General features: G+C 44.1%; 1 protein-coding gene and 1 long non-coding RNA gene across 3 annotated transcripts in view; both read right to left on the bottom strand.

Annotated features, from left to right (window-relative positions):
- LOC135370107 (kappaPI-actitoxin-Avd3d-like) overlaps positions 1-16,374 on the bottom strand; it is a 48,186-nt gene extending 31,812 nt beyond the window's left edge. The window contains exons 1-3 of one of the 2 annotated variants that reach the window (XM_064603801.1): positions 16,158-16,374; positions 12,513-12,569; positions 12,379-12,449 (exon numbers count right to left, since the gene is read on the bottom strand). In XM_064603801.1, the coding sequence (XP_064459871.1) occupies positions 12,379-12,421 (43 nt within the window). In that variant the 5' untranslated portion in view covers positions 12,422-12,449; positions 12,513-12,569; positions 16,158-16,374. The remainder of the gene's footprint in view (positions 1-12,378; positions 12,450-12,512; positions 12,570-16,157) is intronic. The other variant, XR_010415223.1, reaches the window with a different exon arrangement.
- On the bottom strand, positions 3,204-5,312 carry LOC135370101 (uncharacterized). The gene is made up of 3 exons (XR_010415214.1): positions 4,866-5,312; positions 4,655-4,789; positions 3,204-3,790 (listed from the first exon to the last, which is right to left on the bottom strand). It is a non-coding gene; the product is annotated as an uncharacterized LOC135370101 (long non-coding RNA).
- Positions 16,375-17,416: the final 1,042 nt, after the last annotated feature.

A 17,416-nucleotide genomic window follows, 5' to 3' on the forward strand; every position in this document is an offset into this window, starting at 1 on the left:
CCATATAGGTGCACGAAGCATGTATACGGACGGAAGCCGGTTCACTTTTATATGCTATCGCTTAAAATATATCCATGGTATAGGCATAGCTTGTTGCTCATCCAAAAGACTTGGCAATTGACAGTGCGCCACAATAGCTAGGCCCACTGCACAGCAAAATAGTATGACACAGACAAACCCATCCATCACGTGAATAACAGATATAAAAGGCACGTTCTTGCGCAAGGCAAGCACGTTCTTGCACAAGGCAAGCAATATACAAGAGTTCTCGCGAGAGTCAAAAGAAAAATAAGAAGCACGAGTGCATCACTTGAACCGGGTTCATCGTCTCACTATAGCCCGCGTACGCCGCTATCTCATTTAAATCAGAACATCTGAATACATGGAAGTATTTCCCACAGCGTTAGTAGCACGCATTTAAACCGTAATGCAACAAAAATTCGAAAAATAATTCCACTTTATTGCAGGAAAGAGCCCAGAATAATAGATACATGCATGTGTGTATACAGGGTGTTTCAAAAAACGTGTCATTCGGACTTTATAAAAAAACGGGGCGACGGAAAAATACGGGGTAAACGGCGTTTGTCTGGCGGCTGAATTTGCCATCTTTCAAAAATATTTTCATTTGATTTTAATTAAAAGAAATTGAATTTCTTTAATTGAACTTCAAAATTTCCCAAGTCAACCTAACGTTTTTTTTACAGAATTAGAGAGCCCGTAGTGAACTTAGTCAGATACACCAAGAAATTCGCTCGATATTGCAAATAGAACTGCCCCAAAAAAGTCCCGAAATTCAGGCTTCAGAGTTTCGGGTATTCAACGGCGCACAAAATCAGTCGCAAAGACGCGCGGAGAGCCTGACATGCTCCTGCCCCCACGAAGCTAGTACAATTTATCGCCGAACCGGCGTGCAGCACAAGACGTGCCGATAACAAGGCGGTTGACATTCCACCATACGTTGATAAGCGGCAAACAAAAATGATTCCGCCTCTTTTTTCCCGCCCTCTTTTTTTTTCGACCTTCTATCTTTCATGGGGGCAGGAGCATGTGCTGCTCTCTACGCATCTTTGCGACTGACTTGGTGCGCCGTTGAATACCCGAAACTTTGAAGCCTCAATTTCGGAAATTTTTTTGGGCACTTCCTTTCGCAATATCGAGCGGATTTCTTGGTGGATCTGACTACGTTCGCTACGGGCTCTCAAGTTCTGTAAAAAAAACGTTAGGTTGACTTGGGAAATTTTTGAGTTCAATTAAAGAAATTCAATTTATTTTAATTAAAATCAAATGAAAATATTTTTGCAAGATGGCAAATTCAGTTGCCACACAAGTGCCGTTTACCTCGTATTTTTCCGTCGCCCCGTTTTTTTATAAAGTCCGAATGACACGTTTTTTGAAACACCCTGTAGAATATTGCACCTATGGCATGAAAATGGTGTGTCTTAAGGTGCACATGACCAAACATTAAAAAAATGGGAACAGCATACTAGCCATAAACCAACAGATTACATCACCTGCAATATTTTAGAGAATTATGAAATGACATTTGTGCATCTTCACAACACTTCAACACAACAAAATATAAATTGTAGACTAGCTATATGAGCTAGTAATTGGATTAAATTACGTTTATAATGGAAAAACACTTAATGAGCGTTATATCACAGGATGAGCCATCGAGGTACACAGAATATCAGACATATACAAAAAGAAATTCATAGCAGACAGGTCATAAACTAATTATATATAGGGTGATTCCACGCCGGATCAGGCAGGATGGTCCGGTCGACCTCTTCAATTTTTTGTTTTTGTTTCAAACACATATTAAAGCCTTGGCCCTAGGAGGCATATGGGTGCTGAAAGTAGTTGAAAATAATTGGTGGGTATTTTTAATGAATTATCATTCAGATGTGAGCTTCCTACGCAGCTTGACGCCACGAATCTTCAAACTATTTGACATACTCAGCTTGTCACTTTCTTTTTCTTTTTTTTTTCACGTATTGTCTGGGGTGGGTAGCATTGAATCAAGTTGTGCAGATCCTAAGAGTTGCCTTCGAGGAGATAAAAAATCGAAAATTTGCCTCATATGTAAAATATGGTACGTTTTGGGAACCTCACAACTCGTCCCCCAGTTGTGATACCCGAAACTAATCTACATCATTGTGTTCGTCTCGAAATGCCCTTTCTTCGCATAGCGAGTACGTCGTATTGTGAATTGGGGCAACGCCCCCAATAGGCTTTTTGTGAGGGATATCTACGGAAAATGCGTAAATTCGACACCGCGCATCCCATATATTCCTACTCGTAACATCGTTCATTTTGCTCGCAAGCGTTCATCATGACTATTCTTAGTTGCCGTACCCCAGACTAAATGAGAATAGTTTAGGTGAGACATGAACAGTGAACGGTATAGTAGTAGCTTATTCGAAAAGGAAAGACGAGTCTATGCCTAGCGGTCATGCCTAATATTTTGCAGAGTTTATTCTGAACGTATTCAATGCGAACGTAGCGTGTCTCTCGTGTTTGTCCTCGTTCCTGTTTGGATGCATCGAAGGATCACGTATCAACCTGCCCATCTAGTAACGAACGTATTCAATGTGTTCATCCCATAGCAACTGTTCGTTAAAGATGACACTCAAGCATTTGATGCATTTTACAATATCAACAGGACTGTTAAGATATACTATCTCTTTATTTAGACTATCACTCCTGTTTTTGGTCGAAATAGGATTGCTTCAGTTTTACTACTATTAATGCGTGAAGAGTTTAAATTAACCCATTTTTCCAAGTTGCAAAGCATCTCGTTAGCAGTAGTGGCTATTACATCAATATCAGAGCCACTGGAAAGCACGCTTGCATTGTCCGCATACGAAATAAATTCACAATTGACATCAATGTTAATTATGTCATTTAGATATCGGGTATCAGATCCGGGTATCTCAACTGGGAGCCGAGTTGTGAGGTTCCCAAAACGTACCATATTTTACAAATGAGGCAAATTTGCGATTTTTTATCTCCTCAAAGGCAAACCTTAGGATCTTCACAACTTACAATGCGATGCCACCCACCCTAGACAATATGTAAAAAAAAAGTGTTAACTAGTTATGAAGATACGTGGCGTCAAACTGCGTAGGAAACGCAATGGTCGAAATGTCCACATCAGAATGATAATTCATTAAAATAGAACCACTGATAATTTTCAGCTACTTTCAGCGCCAATATGCCTCCTAAGGACGAGGTTTTAATATATGTTTGAAAGAAAAAAAATTCACCACCGTGCATGATCCGGCGTGAAATCACCGTATAATAACTGAAGTATACAGGGTGTTCAAAATTAAGCTTTCACTAGCACTTTATAAATAGGCGAACAAAAGAAAACTGGCTGCTATTTTTCTGTTCCTTGAGTAAGAAACAGGTTCTACATAATTAGCACCAGCTGTTTCTTACACAAGTAGCGTAAAGTTATCATCCGGTTTCCTGTCATCGCTGTGTTTGCGTAGCGCTCGTGAAAGCTTAATTTTGAACACCCTATAGTTCAGTGTATTGCAGACGTTGCATTTATCGAGCAATGCATCATTACTCATGAAGCAGTCACAACTTACAAGTCATCTTTACAGGTGAGTTGTACTGGTTGTACATGCGTGAGGGAGTAGCGTCTTGTGTATTTCTTCCCAGAATGTGTCGCACAGTAGAAATTTTAGGAGCACCACCTAACGCAGTTGAGGGTGCATGCGTGGTATTATGCAGTCCAGCATGGCTACGAAGAGCATGTCGTGTCCTGTTCCTTGGGATGCTGGACATAGAAGTTTATTGTCATGAGCGCAAAATAATGTGCTTGCTGATATTGTCAAATGGCTACTCATGTCCGTTGAACAGTAGATTCCAAAGATATGGTATTGCATTTCAATGAGAAAGCTAATCTCGAAAATGTGCTAGCGTCATAATACGTGACGCAGATAAGGTCTTCTTCGCCAGACCTGGGTCATCTCCAGAGACCTCCCACATGAAATGGTCACAGGCTGGCAAACATAGCATTCTGAAATCTTTCTCATCCTTTAAGTAGCATTCAACTGAATTTTGTTAGACCCGTAAATTATTTTATCATGTTATTGATGTGATTTGTGGTACTGTCAAATGGGTGCACGTGTCTGTGCAGCAGTATATATGCCGGAACTGATACTGTTTCTAGCGTTTAAATGGGAAAGCTAATCTCGTAAATATGGTAACGCCGAAATAAATCATGCCGATGAGGTGCTCTTTGCCAGGCCTGAGTCCATCCCCGCAGAGGCCGCTTACATGAAATAGTCATAAACGTAACATGGACTTCAAAAACCACTTACTATAACTGGAAACACTCTAGTCCTTTAAGATAACAGTTAACTGAATAATGTTAGACGCGTAACTCATTTCAGCTGTCTAAGAAGTGGCGTTCCACACGTGTTTTGCAGCACCACCACAACCACCACCTGCACCACGTTATCGAAAATCGTGACCATCAGAAAATCGATTTGTTTCATGCCAATACATCATGCTGCGGTATAATCAGCAATAATCATCCGAACTCCTATTACAAGAACGGATTGAGGAATCGTTAACAAAGATGCTTCAACGGGGAGAAACGCACATCCGAGAAAAACGAGAACAAAAAGAGTCTCACCTGGTGTACAATGGGCGTACGCATACGAATTTGTAGCGCGGAGATAGCCTGGAGAATCACAACTTTTCAAGTAGCGTCGTCCGCGTGCCTTGCCCACATATCGTGCGACGTTGTCTCGTTCGATGCCATCTCTTCCTGTGATACGTTTGACACAAATGAAATATGAAATTAAAAAAACTACAGACACCCAGCGCAAAATGTGACAACTTACATTTGTTAGACCGTGCATGATGTGAGACCGTGAGACGCCAGAAGCCAGAGTGACCGTTAACGAAGCGAAAGAAAAGACGCTTTGCACACGGAACCATGCACGTGTTCTCAGAAGGCAGGGCCCGTATAACAATTGAAAAACAATAAGCGTCAATATAAGCGTAAATGGATAATATGAGACGCCAGAAGCCAGAGTGACCGTTAACCAAGCGAAAGGAAGGACGCTTTCCACACGGAACCATGCACGTGTTCTCAGAAGGCAGGGCCCGTATAACAATTGAAAAACAATATGCGTCAATATAGGCGTAAAGAGCTAATACTCCAACGCAGAGCTTCAGTTTATCCGTCAAGACGAAATCGTATGCGTCAGGATATAAGAGTAAATCATGTCCTCCGTCCCATTTACGCATAAAACTCCGCCCTTTACGCTTACAGCGAGCGCGTTTACGGTAAAACAGACCTTGACGGATACGGCGTCTGCGATTTTGTCGAACTTTACGCTTAGTAAGGGTAAGATTGGACGTAAGCGTAAATTTATCCGTTTCGTTTCTGAGAGTGTACTGCCCCAACTTCAACGTGATCATGATGGTGAATTGGACGGTGCGGCCTCTTCCGTCCAACAACGTGTAACTGTATCACAAAACGTTGTGAACTTGTCATCCCGCACCCTCACCGACTCAGAATTCTCACTTCTGAATCGGGGTCTGTCATTCTGCCCCAACAACGCTAAACTAAATGAATATCAACTCCATCTTGATTTGGACAATTTCGCAAGACGTATGCGCCTAAAAGAATATTTTTTCGACAAACCTAACTCCAATCCGAATCCCTTTAAACCAACTTCTGATTTCACACCCGATGCCAACCGCGACAAAGCCCTGGATATGTACATCAAGGCTGTTCAAAGGGATGTACTTGACGCATACAACAATCCATCTAACCGCAAAACTAAACCAAATTTAACAGCAGCTGAGCAGCGCAGCCTCTCCGACTTACAGAACTGTGGCGATATCATTATCAAAAGGGCAGACAAGGGAGGGGCAATCGTAGTGATGGACAAACAGGACTACCTTAACGAGGGGTTCCGACAACTGGGCTGTAACACGTTCTATGAGCCGCTTGACAGTGATCCAACAGATAAGATAGCTGCCGAAATCACCAAAACCCTAAAATCCCTAAAAGCGCGTGAAATAATCGACTCCTGCCTATATGAATTTCTAGCCCCCCAAAACCCTAAACCAGGCAGGTTCTACATGTTACCGAAAATCCATAAACCAGGAAACCCAGGGCGACCTATAGTTTCCTCAATCGGCACCGCCACGGAGAAAATTTCTAGCTTCGTTGACCACCTCCTCAAAGATATACCTCCCCGATTACCCTCATATATTAAGGACACCAACCATTTCCTCGAAATACTTAGCAAATGTGAACCACCCAATGCAAGCTTGCTTGTAACGCTAGACGTTACCTCCCTTTACACTAACATCCCACATGAGGATGGCGTGCTAGCAGCGAAGGCGGCGTATCTGAAGTACTCCGATCGCGCGGTTGACCCATCTGTATTACCAACTCTACTCAACTTGATCCTCAAAAATAATAACTTCGAATTTGACGGCCGCCACTATCTACAAATAAATGGCACAGCTATGGGAACCAAGATGGCACCAACATACGCAAATATTTTCATGGGTGCACTAGAGGAAAAATTTCTAGCCGTGCGCGACAAAAAACCTAGTCTATACAAACGCTTCTTGGACGACATATTCATGGTTTGGCCACACTCCGAAGAAGATCTCACAGGATTCATTCGCGATTTCAACCTGGTACACCCCGCCATGAAGTTCACCCACTCCTTCTCGGCAACGACTGTTAATTTCCTAGATGTAAAAGTAACCTTAACCGAGAAGGGCTTTTCCACTGACCTGTACCGAAAGCCAACTGATGCTCAGCAGTACCTTTCCTTTAACAGTTGCCACCCGCGCCATACTAAACTCGCCATTCCTTATAGCCAGGCACTCCGATACAGGAGGATCTGCTCGGACGACGATGTTCTGAACAAAAACCTCGCGGAATTAGAGCAGACCTTCGTTAATCGTAATTTTCCACCCAGTCTAGTAAGAGACGCCCTGTCCAAAGCACGACAAACAGACCGGAGGAACTTATTCGGTAAACGCAACGACGAACCCAAGGGCGACCGCGTAAACCTTGTTCTTACCTTTGGTGCAGGCGCGGGTAATATTAACAGTATCCTCCACCGCCACCATAGCATCCTTCTGCAATCTGAACGGACACGACAAATATTTGCCGAGAAGCCACGAGTTACCTACAGACGTGCCCGCAACCTCCAAGATAGACTAGTCAACTCCAAAGTTCCCAAACCATTAACACCTACAGCGGGATGCCATCCATGCAATGGTAAAAGATGCCAAATATGCAAATCAATGCAAAGCACGGCAGCGGTCAAGAGTACAAACTCCGACTTCTCCCTTAAAATCAATGGCGACTTTGACTGTAACTCCAGTAACATTATTTATATCATTCAATGTACAACATGCTCCGCGCAATATGTAGGTCAAAGTAAAAATTCATTCAGGATTCGATTCAATAACCACCGATCAGATGTTTCGAAAAAAGGTAGCCTCCCGGTTTCTCGCCATTTTAGTCGACCCGGCCATTCCATTAATAACGTCGCACTTTTTATTTTAGAGTCAAATTTCACATCCGATCGCTGCAGAGAGCAACGCGAATCGTACTTGATCTACAAATTCCAATCTCTAATAAATGAGGATAAAGGAGTGCTATCAACTGTAAGAAGCATATCCGGATAACTTTTTTTCTGTATGTCCTCGGAGTGCCCGCTGCCTCTTTTCTTCTTTTCTTTACAGTTGGACACAATGACTCTAAGAACACCCCGGACAACAGGTTTTCAACGAGCGCGACCCAAGACTCTGACACGTAATCTCCCCGGCCGATGACCCAGGAACCTTCCGGAATCTTCCAGAACATGACTCACTGACGACTGCCTCGCAGTGGAATTGTACCAACTGTGACGACACTTTTGTAACCTTTTAAAAGACCTTGTACATAGATTTTCGTCTCAGTCCCGAAGAAGGCGGAGCTTCCGCCGAAACGTAGACTTCCCCAGACCCTTAGTTTAAATGCCAGCTTAATAAATAACTTCCCCTACTCCCTACTTCAGTCTCTGGTGTCTCTTCTCCCCTATCTATATATATATATATATATATATATATACGAGGGGCGTTCAAGTCATATCGGGACTTTTCATTTATCGCAAAAGTAAAATGAACTTACAGGCGAGAAATTAGTTTTATTTTTCTGTGTAATCTCCAGCTGGCACTAATGCACTTGTCCCAGCGTTTGACGAGGGCTTGGATGTCATCAGCGTAGAAATCCTTACCGACGCGTAGCAGCCATGATCGGACCGCATTCTCGACCTCGTCGTCGCAGCTGAAGTGGCGGCCCCTAAGGTACGCCTTCAGTGGCCCGAAGAGATGGAAATCGCTGGGGGCGAGGTCTGGACTGTAAGGGGGATGTGGCAGCAACTCCCAGCGAAGTTCCTGTAAGGTGCGTGTCGTGAGATGCGCGGTATGCGGGCGTGCATTGTCCTGTAGGAGGAGGACTCCTTTGGTGATGAGGCCCGGTTTTCCGAAACTGGAGGTGTTCATGAATGATAGTGTCCAACGTTCCCACAGAAAAGTCCGTCTTTCGAGCCAGTTCGAGACATGTTATTCGTTCGTCCTTGAGGATCAGGCGCTCCACAAGTTAGACGTTCTCAGGAACTGACACTGGGCTCAGAGCCGCCCCGGCCGGGATCGTCCTGCACTGATGTACGACCGTCTCGGAACCGTTTGCATCGCTCAAACGCTTTGCTGCGGCTAAGTGTACCATGGCCATACTGAGCCTGAAGTCTTCTGTGAATTTCAGATGATTTACGCCTTCATTCACGAGAAACTGTATGACAATTCGCTGTTCGATGTGCGCGCTCACCTCCTTGTCGGCCATCTTGTCTAGCACGTACCTTCTGTTTTGCACAAACTTTGGACCACTACGTGGTGAACGCGTGTGAAAATGATGAAAAAGAAGTAGCGGGAGCCATTTGTACACTCAGGAGAAGGAGACAGAAAGTCACGGTTTGACTTGAACGCCCCTCGTATATATATATATATATATAAGTTGAAATAAACGAATGCGGTTGACCACGAAAAATAAAGGTATTCAATAAAGATCAGAAGTGGAGACGGTGCTTCTACAGGATAAGGAATAAAAGGGGGACTTTATTAAAAACTAAGAGGGGGTATTCGACGTTTCGACAGCAGCGCTGTCTTCAACAGGAATGGGATACTATGGTGACGCAAGACAATTGCAAAGAATGAGAGGGGAATATGTACAAGGAGAGAGGGCAGCACACGTGCTTTGTCAAACAAAGGTAAAGGGGTACAATGAATCATAGGCAGTCAAGTTCTTCGCCGGAGGGCAATGATTTCCTGGGGTGACCAACCGGGGAGTCTGAAAGAGATACAAAAGAGTGTATGTATTCTGAGAGAATTAGGAATTTAGGTTGCGAACTGTTGAGAGGACGCCGGGGTCCTCGTTGATCTGGCTTTTAAATTTGTAGATCAGGAACGATTCTCTTTGTTCTCTAAGGCGTTGGGATGGAAAACCCGATTGCAGAACGAAAATGGCTATGTCGTTAATTGAGTGGCCGGGTTTACTAAAATGTCGAGACACTGGCAGATTAGGTTTCTTTGATACGTCGGACCTGTGGTTGTTGAATCGGATTCGGAAGGATGTAGCTGTTTGACCGATATATTGGGCCTCGCACTCATAACATTGAAGGAGATAAAGGACGTTAGAAGAGTTGCAGTTAAATAGACCATTAATTTTTGTGCGATAGTTAGAATTTGTGCTTTCTACTCTGGTAGCAGTTTGCATTAATTTACAGATCTGGCATCTGCGTCCGTTGCATGGTTGACACTATGGCTACATGGTTGGCACTAAACGGCACTATGCAATCCTCACCCAATCTGATCGCATGAGTCAGGTGTTTCCGGAACCACCCCGCGTTACTTATCGTCGAGCAAGGAACATCCAAGACAGACTTGTGAACGCCAAGTTAAACAAGTCCGTGGAACACAACGGTTGTCAACCATGCAACGGACGCAGATGCCAGATCTGTAAATTAATGCAAACTGCTACCAGAGTAGAAAGCACAAATTCTAACTATCGCACAAAAATTAATGGTCTATTTAACTGCAACTCTTCTAACGTCCTTTATCTCCTTCAATGTAATGAGTGCAAGGCCCAATATATCGGTCAAACAGCTACATCCTTCCGAATCCGATTCAACAACCACAGGTCCGACGTATCAAAGAAACCTAATCTGCCAGTGTCTCGACATTTTAGTAAACCCGGCCACTCAATTAACGACATAGCCATTTTCGTTCTGCAATCGGGTTTTCCATCCCAACGCCTTAGAGAACAAAGAGAATCGTTCCTGATCTACAAATTTAAAAGCCAGATCAACGAGGACCCCGGCGTCCTCTCAACAGTTCGCAACCTAAATTCCTAATTCTCTCAGAATACATACACTCTTTTGTGTATGAACTTGACTGCCTATGATTCATTGTACCCCTTTACCTTTGTTTGACAAAGCACGTGTGCTGCCCTCTCTCCTTGTACATATTCCCCTCTCATTCTTTGCAATTGTCTTGCGTCACCATAGTATCCCATTCCTGTTGAAGACAGCGCTGCTGTCGAAACGTCGAATACCCCCTCTTAGTTTTTAATAAAGTCCCCCTTTTATTCCTTATCCTGTAGAAGCACCGTCTCCACTTCTGATCTTTATTGAATATATATATATATAGTTGAAATAAATGGGAGACAGAAGACGAAAGTAGGGGAAGTAACAAAAAAGGGGTTTATTAAAACTTAAAAATCATAAAAGTTAGGGAGGATGTCTACGTTACGGCGGAAGCTCCGCCTTCTTCGGGACAAAAGAGCTAAATGTTTTGTCCCGAAGAAGGCGGAGCTTCCGCCGTAACGTAGACATCCTCCCTAACTTTTATGATTTTTAAGTTTTAATAAACCCCTTTTTTGTTACTTCCCCTACTTTCGTCTTCTGTCTCCCATTTATTTCAACTATAATTACGTAGTCGTCCGATCCAACTTTTCAAGATATAACTCAAACGTCGCCATGCCAGTACGGGACAGCTGTTTCGGCCTTGTTGGGCCTCATCAACAGTACGCAGGCAGGCAACGTTTGAGTGGATGGCGTCAGAAGGTCACGTAACACGTGATTCCTCCCGTCAGGGTGAGATAACTCACTCACTGAAAGCCCAGTGCAAAGCCAGTGAAGTGTAAAAGGAAAAAAATTGCCAGAGCTATATATATATATATATATTTCGGATAAATTTTCAAATCACGCAGGCCTGCATCGTAGAAGGACAGCTACCATCCGTTGTTCTTGCCGGTTATTGACGACTGGCTATTTTGTATCACTGTAATGATGTGAGGTAAAATGAAAGTAAACACCAGGCACCGATAACGCGTAATCTAATTTTTGCGGTTCATGTGGGTAAGCCCTCTGCAGGCTCTTGTATGATCAGACGTCCAAAAATGAACATACAATATCTGCATACTGGAGGGTGACAACTGGCGTTGTGTTCCTTGGATTACGCTTGATTTGAATATTGAGGTAATTCGTGGCTTTACATCGGGTGATAACTAAGATCATGAGTGACGCCACGGAGGACTAATTTTCATCAGCTTCTTTAACGTGTGCAGAAAACTCGGCGCACGCCAATAGATTTTGGAAGTTCATCGCCACAGCGGGGAAGGGGTGAGCTAAAGTTCGATGGATTAGTACAAATTTATCTGTACAGAAGGTTGGCGTACTAGAATGACACGAACAACAGGATGTGCAGAATTACCCCAAATATGTCAAAGCACTGCGATATGCGGTTAAATAGAACATTTCTACTTCTCATCAAGGCGGATACAAGTGAGCAGAGGCGTAGCCAGGCCTGCGGCTTCGGGGCTTCAACTCCCCCCAGAATCGGGAAAGAGGTTAAGTCCATCTCTCATGTAGTGTGAGAACCGCTTCCATTTTTTAAGTTTTTCTGACTGCAAGAGGGCATGCTGATCCTGTAAAAGTCTGACTGAATAATGCTAGGCAACCTGCCCGATCACCGTGCACGAAAATGGGGTGACCCCCCCCCCACACACACACACACACAACATAGATCGGTGGGGGGATCGGTGGGAGTGGCGACAGCCAAATTGCCCTCACCGTCGGACGAACTTGTGCAAGACACACGGTATTTACAGTTGTGGAGGGGGACGTGTCTAAGGTTCCTTACCCTGCCAAAAGGCTGCTGGCATCCACGACCGAGTTCGACCAGGACACCGTAGCGGGCGGAATACCAGCAAATGATGATCACGCACGCCACTAATTTTCGGAACACTTCAAACACGTACAGTGCATATATACTCACATGAAAGGACGAAGATCAACAGGATAACGAAAGCAACCTTCATTGTTCGGGATGTTCTTCACTGGCTGAACCTTCAGTAAGAAATTAGCCCACTTTTATACGTGCACTAACACTATCGAAGTTCTGGTACTTACAATAGCAAAGACGACGAGGGTGAAACGGAGACTTAATGGGAAAGTCCAACTTTCAACCTTTAATGGGACATAATAAAGGTCCATCATATGACATAGTATAGTCCATCACCAAACAACATACAGAATTACAACAGCGGCTACTCCCCATTCATCATCCCCAAATAAAGTTGTTGTTATTGTTGTTGTACAACAGCGGCCCTGGCGGGAACTAGAGAGAAGCAAAGTCACTGGATTGGGGAAAGTAACGCCATCCTTTCCCGCCTCGACCTTTGGACAAGAATGGTAGCCACAGCAGTTGTTGGCATGCTGCGGCAGCCATTGCTCCTCAAAGGTTGCGGTGGCAAAGATGAGAGGATGGCAGTACTTTCTCCAATCCAGTGACTTTCGAGAGCGGGAAGGAGATTACTTAACCGAGACAAACGCTCTTATCTACGAATCATTTTTGCTTGTGTGATAAAATCACCGTGGCTGTACTGATACAGGAGCTTCAAGAATTATCTATCTGCGAAGCATCTACAACCTGTAGGACCTGACGATCAGCGGATCAAAAAAAAAAAAAAAAAGGCAGTGGTCGATTACAATAGTCTGTAATGCGAAATTTGAGCGCAGCTGTTGAGGTTGAGTTATACACCACTGTTTCCTTTTTATTTTCCACACATACTACTTCCTTCAGGTAGCACTCCTATCCCAGTCCGTGAAGTCGTTGTGAAGTCGTTCTGAGGTCGTTGTTCACATTGGTGATCTACATCCCGGTTATGTCTGTAGCGCGACTCAGTGTCACGCATACCAACTTTTGCGGATGATTTTTCGCATAAGAGTACACGACTTTTTCATAGGTGCGATTTTGCGGCCGCCACGGTTCGAGTCGCAAGTTTGGAGCCAAGCTCACGGAACTGCAATCAAAGATGCGTTCTGGCTTCCCAAGCGTGCCTTCCTTCTTCGCTTACCTCCTCGCGCCCTCTTCACTCTCGCCGTACGCTCCCCCTTCGCTTTCCTCCTCGTGCTCCCCCGTACCTTCACCCTTCAATTCGCTCTTTGTTCGCTCTGCAGGTTACACCGCCGAAGCCGCTCAACGCTGGGACGGACGCCTGGAAGGGCTGCACTCTAAGAGAATCTTAGTCGACACATACCCCGGTGAGCAGCCGCATTGCACGGCATGTACAACTAGCTGAGAATCTGTCTCAGTCTTCGTCGCTTTGTTCTGCTCATGGGACCTTTCATTTAGACAACGGCCCGTCTCTCCTATGTTCCTTTTTCCACAGGAGAGGGGGACCGAATACACAACCCAAACCTGCCAGGCAATATGTTATAGTCGTACAAGCAAAAATCATTCATAGATAGCAGGTTGCAACTCGGTTGAGTAAACTGGTTGCCACTCTCTAGTTCCCGTCGGGGCCAATGTTGTAATTTTGTCCATTGTTTGGCTATTGTTTTGCTATGTCCTTGACTCTGCCGCATTAAAGGTTGACAGTTCGACGTTCCCTTTCTCTCTCCCTGCCACTTTCGTCGTCCTTGCTGTTCTGGTGTACCAGCCGGCCTTGTTCATCTCTTATTTATGTGCTTATTTATATGTAAATCTACTCCAAATCATTAATTATTATTATTATTTATATGCTTCTGGTACTTAGCCAGCAGGAGGCAGAATTCGTTTACATATCAGTTTCTCGATTTAAAATCACTATGCAGACGGAGAAATGTCTATCTGGCTGTCAAAGACCATATGAAATTACACATAGCAGAGTATGACTACAAGGCTGTTTTCTGTTCAGTAACAAAGCATAATCTGCAGAACGTACAGCTTGGGACAAATGTTTACGGAACACCGGGGTGCCGCATTTCTTCATTGGAGCTACACCCCAGTAGCAAACAGGAACAGGCACAGTACTGATAGAATATAGAATATTTTGTCATCCATTTCTTATTCGAGTTCTTCGTGATAGCCAGCAGGGGGCCGCTGCGATGTAGAAATACGCCAGTGCCGTGTTCCGTAAACTTTTGTGCTAACCTGTACAACCACCCGTATCTTTCGATTGTAAAATATCGAGCGGTGCCCAAGGCCGGAGATGTGTCGAAGCAAAACACCCGTAATCATATAAAAACAAATACTTAGACTATGTTACGTAGACGTCATGAGGGCGGCCCGAACAGGACGCATCCCCGGGGCCCGTAATTCGTCTCGTCGGTCCTCGTTATCGTATCGGAAATCATAAATATCCTCGTACCTAACTTAGGCGGGTAGAAAATCCCGCGAACCGGTAAGGAAGATTCAAGGGAAGTGCGTCGGGACGAAAGCCGCTGATATTTCGAACAGAGACTGTTCTCGCCCAGGATGAACAGTCTCTGTTCGAAATATCGGCAGCTCTCGTCCTGAGGCACTTCCCTTCAAACTCATACCTAACTGATTTTTTTTTCCATATCGCTTAACATGGTTTTCATAAGTCATGTTCATGTAAAACGGGACTTCTTTTATTTAGTCATCAGTCTGACGTTCTCCTCGATCACTTCTGCCTACCAGATTGCAGATTCCTGAATTTAGCTAGCCTTATAGGTACATTCTCCTTATGGTTATAATTACTGAACCTCCACATGATAGAATTAGATACCTATGTACTAAGAGGGTTCGAAAGCCTTCTCACACATCGTCAACAGTTCGTCAGCGCAGATGGTGTTAACTCTGCTTTTCACCCAGTTGTGCCTTCGGGCGTTCATGGGCCCAACTATATTATTAGTCCACAGCAGTGGCCTACGTAACGGAGTTTCTGCTGCGATTCACTTATTGATTTTCACTTATTTAAACGACAACGACGCTCGCACACTTCTGTTTGCCATCTACGGTATCTCCTCCTGGTGCCGCACGTGGTAAATGACCCTAAATGTAAAAAAAGTGTAAAGACGTGCGCGTCTTTCGCCCCTCCATCAGCTTATCTACGTCTTCACGCTGTCATTCTCGAATTGTATCGAATGACCATCTAGACAATCACACCACTACTAACGTGAATTGGATTACTCATATCGAATACGTCATTAAAAAGGAAAACATTTGGATGTTGGGGTACCTAGAACGAAACTTCTATTTTGCCTCCAGTGACATTAAGGCCCTCATCTACAAAAGGAGTATAATTAGAGTACGCGTCAACAATCTGGGTCTGAAACGCTTATCTACCATCTCAAATTCATCGAAAAGGAATCAACGCGTATTCAGCACATTATCAGAGGGCATCCAGTGTAACGACCATGAAATTGGTCAACACCAACCAGCATTGCCGCAACATCGCTGTGATCACATCAAATAATTGTAATATTTTCAGTCCGATGGGCGTTATATAATACACTAATCCAACCATAGTAGTATTATGTACGCTACGGTGTATAACAAATTGATTGTATTCATCCATAAGTATATTACGTTCGTAGTTATTGCAACTGTATTACACACATATTGTTTAGTTGTGTGTAGCGTACCATAAAATACGGTTGTTTTTTCCTTCTTTACTTCTTCTATATGCTTCTTTGTCTGTACATTGCGAATTATTATTCTTTCGGATTGCTGCAGTTTTGTAGGTAGTTACAAGTTAAAATAAACTCCGGGATATCTTACATAATAATATTGTAAAGCAGACAGACAAGGAGCAGAATGACACTTACGTTTCACAGACTGGAATCGTTGCCGGCACTGGTAGTCTTCTATGCCTTGCTGTCGTTTAAAAACTTCCCACAGCGGCTGCAGGAAATAGCAAGTACAAGTGTGCCTAGGAGTGCAAGCGCTGTGTCACAGCCACGTCTATGACCTCTCCATCTACAACATATCTCCAACGCTCCTGGAGCAGCAGCCTCAGACGTCCTTCAGACGTTTTCGGAAACAGGATGTCCAATGAACGCCCACTATACGGCTCCGTTTTCTGTCGGCTAAAGGACTCCACGTGCCGGAAAAGAAGGCTTGTTAGTCTTGAGGATGTCTTAATCAGTCGCTTTTATCTAAAACGAACGGGATACACGTCCACGGTGATACTGTTAAGTGATTTTGAAAAACAGGGTCAATACGCTCTCCCAAAGAAACCGGATAGTAAGGGTCAAAAATCGTCAAATTTTTTACCCATATTATAAGGGTCAACACCTTACGCATAAAAGTATGACGGATAGTAAGCGTAAAAAATCGTCAATTTTTTTACCCCTATTTTAAGCGGTGTTCGATGCCGGTTATTCTATGGGCTGTTTGGCTACCCTTGTGATACCGCTTACTGCACCTAAAAATACCACATAGTATGCGGCAAACCTGAGCACCGTAGACGTCACGTGACCTCACGGTCCTTGTACTGGCAATGGCTGCAATTCTGAAATGACCCGCAATGCGGTTTTCCGGCGGCTGTTCTGGAAAGGGTATGTGGTTCCCGATTGCCAAAAGCATCAGAAAGAAGTTTCCAGAGCAGTAGATGGAAAATCGGATTGCCTGTTAATTTTGCATTGCAGCTATTGCCTGCCCAAGGGACGCTGACATCACGCGGCGCCTAAGGTTCCCAGTTACGATGCGTACTGTGCGGCATTCTGGCGGTGCAATTCTCTGTGTAAACACGGCATACCATGCGAAATTGTTTCACAGGAGAAAAAGAACAGCTGCTACAACATGATCTCGATTATACGAATCTCACAGGGCATGAAAAACAGTTGGTATCATCCGAGACTCGTCAGCAGTACCACATAGGTGCACGAAGCATGTATACGGACGGAAGCCCGTTCACTTTTATATGCTATCGCTTAAAAGATATCCATGGTATAGGCATAGCCTGTTGCTCATCCAAAAGGCTTGGCAACTGACAGTGCGCCACAATAGCTAGGCCCACTGCACTGCAAAACCGTATGACACAGACAAACCCATCACGTGAATAACCGATATAAAAGGCACGTTC

The sequence above is a fragment of the Ornithodoros turicata genome, chromosome 1, assembly GCF_037126465.1.
Source record: "Ornithodoros turicata isolate Travis chromosome 1, ASM3712646v1, whole genome shotgun sequence".
NCBI lineage: Eukaryota > Metazoa > Arthropoda > Arachnida > Ixodida > Argasidae > Ornithodoros > Ornithodoros turicata.